General features: G+C 39.1%; 1 protein-coding gene across 1 annotated transcript in view; it reads right to left on the bottom strand.

Annotated features, from left to right (window-relative positions):
• Positions 1 to 1,678: 1,678 nt before the first annotated feature.
• RIPK2 (receptor interacting serine/threonine kinase 2) overlaps positions 1,679 to 8,854 on the bottom strand; it is a 32,799-nt gene continuing 25,623 nt past the window's right edge. The window contains exons 10-11 of the mRNA XM_019527890.1: positions 4,596 to 4,781; positions 1,679 to 3,832 (exon numbers count right to left, since the gene is read on the bottom strand). Of these exons, the coding sequence (XP_019383435.1) occupies positions 3,480 to 3,832; positions 4,596 to 4,781 (539 nt within the window). The 3' untranslated portion in view covers positions 1,679 to 3,479. The remainder of the gene's footprint in view (positions 3,833 to 4,595; positions 4,782 to 8,854) is intronic.

Below are 8,854 nucleotides of genomic sequence, written 5' to 3'. Positions count from 1 at the left end.
GTTTACTCTGCAACGTGGAAACTATGTTATTAGTTTATAATAATAATTAAAAAAAAAAAAAAATCAGGGAAAGGAAAATTTCAGAAAATTGTTATTAAGGTTCTGCTATAACAGCCTCCCATGAGAAACTATTCCCATTAGCAGACACTGTTTCTTTGACCCCTCCCTACAAGTTACATTTATGCCACAATTCATATGTTAATTACAGCATAGATGGCAAGGGCGCTACACGTGCACCCAATTTAAGGCACCATAAAAATTGCATACAACTTAATATGTAAAAGTTCTACATATCATCATGACCCTGAGCTCCCCCTGCACTAGCAAGTAGAAAGAGCACAACTGGGATCTGAAACTACTTTTGTCATGTGCATGTAGTATGGCAGGAGATGCAACTTTTGGAATCAGGGATCAGATACTAACGGCAACTTTAGATAATATTTCAGATACATTTAACAATGCCCATTCATGCTATTTACTAAATACATTGAAGAAATTTTGTATCATTTGAGAAGGCAGGATTGGCAACTTGAGATATAATTGTTAAAAAAAAGGGAAGTAATTAGGAATTGGAAAGCAAAAGCAACATTGTTTGTCTTATACAGTCAAATAAGGTTTTCTAGATGTGTTGCTCCAATGTATCTGAAGCAACCCCTTACCAAACATAGGTACTAGAAAAAAAGTTCCTGCCTATGGGGGGGGGGGGGGGGGGGGGGGGCTGGACTAGATCTCATGAGATCCCTTCCAACCCCTATTGTATATGAAATCTATGAAAACGGTGAGGGTAAACTATAAGTTTTCTTGCATAAAATGAAACAAAACTGCATACCATGTAGACAATATCTAGATTTGGAATCAAACTCCTACTAATGAGACTGGCAGTGCCCCCTCCTAGTCATCTTCAAATCTATACTGTAAAAAGCATGCACATTAGAGCATACTAGCTGCAGCATAACTAGGAGAGGGCAACCAGGGCACCAGCCCCAGGCACCAATTTAGGGGGAATGCAAGAATAAAAGCCACTGCTTTCCTGGTTGCCACACTCCCCTTGCCAGTAGATGGGCTTTGGCCACTGCTGTTTCTACACACCTTTTGTCTTTTCTGTGTTGCCTGGTCCCAGTTTAAACTTGTGGGATGTGTCCAGTCATGTGTGGATGTTTGGTTCCCTGGGGACAAGCAGCAGCAGTACACCTTATGCCACAACTACTTATCCTTGGGGAATACCCATGCCACATGTGCTTTGGCGCATGGCAAGTTAGCTTGGGTGTGGCAGGGGAGGCTGGGGCCAGCACCATCCTGGGGGCCTCCTGGGGCTGCAGCCACAGTGATCCTGCTAGGCGGAGCATGGCTGGCAGCTGCAGCACAGTTCCAGACAGCCCAGCTCCACTTTTCAGCAGTGCATGCTGCCCAAGCATGTGCTGCTTCATTTTTTTTCCCTGCAGGTTTTTTGTTTGTTTTTTTGACTCCTGGATATCCAGGGGTAAAAAAAAGCCTGCGGGGGGAGGAGGGGAAAGGAGCAGTGTGTGCTTAGGCAGTGTGCCCTTGCAGTGCAGCGAACACCAGATTGTGTGATATGTGGCGCTACAAACATGTTTGCAGCACCACATACTGCACAACTGCACCATATACTGTACAACTATAAACATTCTGAACAGAGATGGAAAACACAGAAACAAGGTTGAAATGCAAAACATCTGATTTACTGCAAAAATGTGTTTCAATTTTATATAGTAGCCTGTAAAAACTTTGCACACAAGTTAAACATTATATTCTGGTGATTGAGTCCATAAAAATAAGTTAAGACAAAAACTATGTTCAAATACGTAAGCAACCCATTTGCACTTTTAAAAACTCAAAGTAAACAAACTCCTTCCAGATTTTCAAATCCCAGTCATTTGGACCCTTCACTTGCCTTTTATGACAAATATAGTAATTTCTTCTAGATGATTCTGATCCTTTTGGGCTGGGATTTTCCAATGCAAAATTATATTTAGTGCTAAAAGTATTCCATACACAACCTAAGAAACAGCTTCTTTCTGTAAAATGTCACTTTAGACATACTTTATTCCAGAATATATATTTTCTGAAATTACTTATACTGTATTTAATTTTCTAAAGCAGATTAAGAAAAAAAATGTCAGCTGCTTTTCACTGTATAAGGCTTATCTCTCAAAGATAAGGAAGAGTGAACACAGGTATTTCCATGCTGATGTTTATACTCCCCAAAGGAGGTCACTACATGAGCGTGAATAATACCTCCCCCCACACCTACTCCCAAGGAGGTCAGTGTATTGGCTCTGTAGCACCTGTGCTTGCTACCCAAGGGAGATCACGGTCATTACTGTGTACTGCTACCCCACCAGACAGTGTGTTTGACCTTTATGCAATAACTTTTAGATAATAAAAAATATTAATGGAATTAAAAGGTTGATGGATCAGACCCAGTATTATAGACCTATTTATGTCATGCTGCTGAGGTAAGAAGAGAAGAGTTAGCTGGTGATGCTCTAAGCATATCAAACCCTAAAACACAGACAAAAATACAAACAAATCTCCCTCCCACTGCGCTCCCTGGACTTGAGCTTCACTGCTCATTCTGGGTTTTTCCCAGTTCTCACCACTTCTACAAAAATGTCAGTCTCTGAAATCTTTCAAGGTCCCTCTGCGGAAAATAATTCTGTTCCTATAGGTTTCCCATTATTTTCCATCTGCCTAGGCCCTAGTTTATATATCTGGCATTTCTCTTTAACAGAGAACTCTGATCCACCTGACACCAGGGCCTCCTTTCTCCTAATGCACTAAGTTCCTTTTACATTTTCCCCAAGTCTGACAGAACCTTCAGTTATATAAAGGTTAAGGCTAGAAGAACTCTGTCTGTCTTTCTCTCCCTTTAACTCTTTCCCAGGTGAGTCAAAAAACCAAACAAGGCCATCTAATTCTCAGCTGCCGATCTAGCTCTGGTGAGGTCAGTCACAAGTCCCTGTAAAGAGACAGCCAGCCAGCCTGTGACATGGGCACATACGGTTTTTGCAGCCTTTGTGTATTTTGGATGAGGAATAGAACTATCCATGAGGTTAATGTGAAAATAAGTTACACTAAAATGAGTATTTGTACAATTCTACAGTTTTTCCTTTATATCAATCCTATCACTACAGTAAGTGAGCAGCATTCCTGTAAGTTTAGAGAGTTTCTACTTAAAAGAGAAGATATTTATAAACAGAAAAATTATTTAGAATAGGGAATGAGGGGTATTTTTTCTTCTTATGTATAACAAACTACTTATGTATCTTAGATGAGGAAGTGGCAAGCATTTTGCTTCCCAGTTGCTCTGAAACTGATTAGTTTTTTTACTTCAAAATATAATCTCAATTATGCTTCTAATACTTTCATGTACCAAATTTGATGAAAGTGCAATAAAGACCAAAGTAATATAGACAAAGTAATGATTAAAAACAGAAACACTATTTGTAAAAAACCATTTACATGGCTTTATACCGACAAAAAACATTTAAAGATGAAGTCTTGGATGTAGATGACACGTCTGGGTAAGGCTGAAGGCCCATCTGTTTATTGTCTTTCAACTTCTGAATTATAATTTTGGCAGACTCCTCTCCTTGGCTGTCAGTGGTATCAAGCAGTTGCCGGACTTTTGATGTCCTTGTAGGTTTTGTGCTGATAAGTTCATAGTCTTCTTTCATAATTAAATCCCTTGATAAGAGGGCATCCAGGGACTGATTCAGACAGGCTTCAGTCATTTGGTTAACTATCTCTTCTCTTTTACTTAGGATCCAGTGGTGGGCCACGTCCTGTTGCATGGGTTCTAGAGCAAAACCTGAAGTTTAGAAAAAAGAAAAGAAGTCAAACTCATGCAACAACTATTTAATTAAAATTTACAGTTTTGTAAAATAAACAGTGAGTTGGGAAAAAATACATATTTCTGGCAAAAATAAGTGACAGATTTGTGATACTCTGCCAAAGTTTCACTGTTTTATTCCACATTAAAAACACAATAATAGTTATTGTTTTATAGGTTGATTAAAATATTTCTCTATCAGTTATTTGAAACTTTCAATCTTTATTTCTAGAAGTAAAAGCTATAAAAACCAAAGTTTCATCATATGCCCCATTAACTCCATCCTCTCAACCAACCTCATCCTTAAACAAATAAAAACCTCACACCCCCCACAAATAGCTAACTGGCTATGGGAATGAATCACAGGGATCAGTAACTTTTTAAAATACAGTATATACATAAATTCCTCACATATTATCTCACCACGTTTACCCTTTTTCGTGTTTCATAGAGTCAGGGATGGTTTTACTTAAAATCAGAAGTGCTAATTTGGAAGAGAATCTTGGGTTCAGGCAGAGCTGTTCAGGTGGTGATCCTCAAGTGTCTACAGAGGACAGCAGTGTCCACTGCTACGCAGCGGCTACAGAGTCCCAGGTGGGGGAGGGATGGAGAGGTTGTATGCTACCAGCAATGCCTGCACAGCAGGAGGAAGGGGACCATGTGCCACCCAGGATTAGTCATTTGCCCTTTTTTCCTCCCTCAACATTACTGGAACTTAAAATTCCATTAATATGTGCTGTACCTGAAGTGATCGCTGATGGCTGCATCAGGCAGCGCACAGGATTTGATGCATCTGAAATTTCTGTGCTGGAAGTGGATGGGTAGCAATGGCTGGACACACAAAATTTAGCACTTTGGGCTGAAGAGATATTTTCATCTGTACTACGATCAAGAAAGGAAAGTGGTCCTCCAGAATTGGCATCTTTATCTTAAATAACAGAATAGAATCACATCGTTTGTGCTCAGATAAAAAGATAACCCAACCCCCTCAAAAGACACATTAGAAATTATTTTATAAACACATAATTTTTCTCTAAACAAAATTCAGAAAATCATGAACCTGAGGTACACACCACTTTTCTTCTCTTATCCCTTAGAGTTGGAAGCTTTAAAAAAAAAAAAGTTGAGAAAACCATTTCATGCATGTTCAACTTCAAAAAAATCATAAGCAACAGAATATACTCATAAGTAGCTGGAACAAGCTGAGTTTTTACCAGAGGCCACATCAACAACTTTCATAGTGTCTACTTATTTCCTTTACAATGTTAACTTTGGAGGCTTTTGAGGAAGGATTATCCTGGTAAGGAAGGCTTAAATGGAATGCTAACAACTTGAAAGGCATAAGCCCTCTCTCACCACCCAGGGAAAAGCTGAATTTTTTCTACCTCCTATTAGCTTGTCAAGATGTACAGTGTGTTTTCATAAGAAAATCATATGAAATCTAACAAGGCTAATAGGAGAATCTGTAAGAGAAAGTTTAGGAGAGTTGGGGGATTCTCATCCTTTCACCTTAACATGTACTAGAAAGAAAGAGTGCACAATGCTGCAAGAAATAAGGTTATGAGATGCAGATGACTCTAAAACCAGTCGTGTGGAAAAGTCTTTCACATCTGGATAACTAAGGCTGCTAGAGTTCTACAAGAACTAATCAGAGATGATTACTTCAGGCTTGGGAAGTACTAATATTCATGGGAACAAAATCTGATGCAAGAACTGTATGTAATTTGGCTGAGAAATGGAGTGAGGTCAGAAAAAAGTGGGATGCTTTTACACCAAGGGCATCAAATATCCAGCTGTGGAGCTGTGTCATCTGGCCTGCAAGGCTCCTACAGGGGGTCAGGAATTCAGGGGTAGAGTGAGCAGTTGTGGCATTAAGGTCCACAGGTTCCTGAGTTGCATCCTGCCTCAGTTACCAGCTGAGGCAGCTTGCTCTGCCACTGGAGGTGGGTTTGTATTCAGCTCACAAAGAGCCCTGCAACCCAGATCCAGCCTGAGGGACAAAATGAGTTTGACACCCCTGTTTATACTAATTCAAAGAGCTGGGCAACAGATAAGATGAACTAGAGCTACCAGTGCTAGACCTGAGACTGGATACTGTAAAAGAGAATAGTAACAGGGTAGAATAGCATTCATGACTGGAATACAGACATTGAAGGTTATGCACTGCTAGGGAAAGATAGAGATAAAGGCAAATGTGGACAGACAGCAGTGTACATCTACGATGCAATAGATTGCAATGAAATAAGAAGAGATTTCTTAGGGTGGTATTTTTTAAAATCGAACCACTTTATAGTTGGAATGGAATTAGACAACTTTTTGAATACACGATATTCTTCATCAGGTCTGAGCAATAATAGCTTTAGGAAGCGTGGAAAGAGATTCCCAGAGATAGCAGACAATTAGCAGAAGAAAAGAAGCTGTGCTGTGCTGGCATTTACTGCTAAAACCTGAAGAATGTCCTGCATTCAGAAGCTTGTCTAACTCTATTCCAACAATGCAGTTGGATCAATAAAAGATACCACTTTAAGAAATCCTGCCTCTGGCATAATTTTTGGACCCTCACAGCTATGACATCACTTTAACACTACCATTAAATAAAAAGTGACAGCAATGGTCATAGTCACTTTAGGGAAGGATTATAAGAGAGGTTTTACTGGGGTTGGGTGACCATATTTCTGTGGTCATACAATACTACACTGTTGGTTTCCCCCTGCTCTCTGGCATGCTCAGCTGTCCCTAAGTTCCAGTCTCAGCTGAGTGAGCAAGGGAGTGGAGCACGTAAAGTGCTGGTGAGCAAAAGCAGAAGCCGCAATCATGGCTGAGGGGGTGGGTGTAGAGTGACAGACTACAAAACATGAATTGTGGTCACAGCTGAACAGGCATCAAAAGGTGAGGTTACAGAATAATGGAGAGTGAGAGTCGGGGGAGCAGAGGAGAAGTAGTCTAGGTTTTGTTGGAAATAGTGCTGTTTTAAACACCTGTCCGGGACATCCCGCTGAAAATGGGACAAAAGCATTTATTTGAACACAATAAGGAAATGCCTGGACCAGAGGTTTAAAAGAGGACTGTCCTGGTGAAAACATGATATATGGTCACCCTAGTTATGGGCTCAGATCACTATGGTTGGGATTTGACTATTCAAAGATCCCCAATAATATTAGTAGAAAGATAAGTATTGTTAGGAATTGTGTCGTGGGAGACCAACTTTCCAGATGCAGATAGAGGAACAAATGCAACCAATAATGACTGGGCCCAATACTTTCTGGATACAGTAGCCAACATTTCTTTACTAAAGAATCACTGAACTAACAAGAGATTTAATGCTGATTTTAGACTTGGTTTTGGCAAATGGCAAGGACATTATAGAAGAGCTGATCACTGTAGAGATCCTTGAACTGAATGGTCATAAATTGATTCATTTTAAATTAGTCATAGAAATAAAAGAAATACTAGGTTGGAATGGACCACAAGATTCATCTACTTTAACACCCTACTGCTCAACGTAGGATCACTTGTATATAAAATATTCAAGATAAATATTTATCTAACCTGTGCTTAAACTTTCAGTGACAGATTCCACAACCTTTTCAGATAATCTGTTTCAGTGCTTAACCATTTAGAAAATTTATTCTAATATATAACCTAAATCTCTCTGGCTACAATTTAAGCCCATTACTTGTTCTCCCGTGGATTCAAAGAAGGATAAGTTACTATGCACAAATCCTCTACCAGTCAATATTTCCTTCTCTAGTCTAAATAACCCCAATTCTTCCAACTTTTCCTCAGCTGTCATGTTTTCAAAACATCCAATTCATTTCTGTTGCTCTCCTTTGTCCACATCTTTTTGGAAGTGCTGTACCAAAAATGAACATGGTACTCCAATGATAGCCTCAGTAAGACTGAACTTCTTGTGATTTAAAAAAAAAAAAAAAAAGTGTACGACTTTGTACTTCTCCTTGTTAAACTTCATCCTCTTATTTCAACCTATCAGGATCATTCTGAATCCTAATTCTAAAAGGATAAGCACAAACCAGCTATAGCAAGAGATTCTGATTTCATAAGGGTGAAATTTGAGAGTATGGATAGACATAACACTTAATGTACTTCAGATATTGTAGTACGTTGAAGTGCTTCAAAAATGGAGTTTCAGATACGGGCAGATGTACAACCCCGTTCTGGAACCAGAAGATATCATTAAAGATGGGACATGTGGAAGATTAATATATCTGGACACCAGGAAAAGATCTGTGACAGTGCCATGTGATACATTATTAGAAGATGAGAGTTGAAAAAGAAATTGTAAGAAACATAATTTAAACTGGCTTAAGAGAAAATGAGAATGGGCCACTCTGAATGAACCAGCTTTAGGGAAGTTCAAGAATCAGTCTTTGGGACTGATTTTATTTAATATATTTTCATTAATGGTCTTGGCACAAAAAGCACAGGCTAGTTAATTACATTTGCTGATGATGCAAGATTGGGACACATCAGCAACATGAAGGAGGCATCTGAATATATTATATGCCAAAGTTGGAAGGTATCCAAATATATTACTAAGGAAGAACTGCACGGCTTTGAGACTGTAGTAACAAAAGGGATGAAACTGAGTAGTAGAAATCACAGGGTCAAGCATTACAGAACTACAAGAAGAGTTTTTGCTATAAACTGGATCTTAGTTGGAAATAACAGAAAGGAGAAAGATCTGGTTGCACTAGCGAATCATAGAATGCCTATGACTATCCATGAATGTAGTACAGCTAAGAAAAATGCAGATGTAATCCTAGGGTGCATCAGTTGAGGTATCCTCTATAAAGATACAAAAAAGTTAACGTTAGTATATAAGGCTCTGTTGATATCCCATCTGGAATGCAGTGTATGGCTACATAATCACTCTAACACTACTATGTACAAGTCTGGTCATCCACAACCAATCAAGATGAAAATAAAATACATGCAGAGAAGGACTAAGAGTATGATCACAGGGATGGAAAGCCTATCACA

Source organism: Gavialis gangeticus, unplaced genomic scaffold (assembly GCF_001723915.1).
Source record: "Gavialis gangeticus isolate Ggan-Ray unplaced genomic scaffold, GavGan_comp1, whole genome shotgun sequence".
Lineage (NCBI taxonomy): Eukaryota > Metazoa > Chordata > Crocodylia > Gavialidae > Gavialis > Gavialis gangeticus.
Note: the sequence above shows the minus strand (reverse complement) of the source record. Positions and strands in the feature narration are given on the sequence as shown.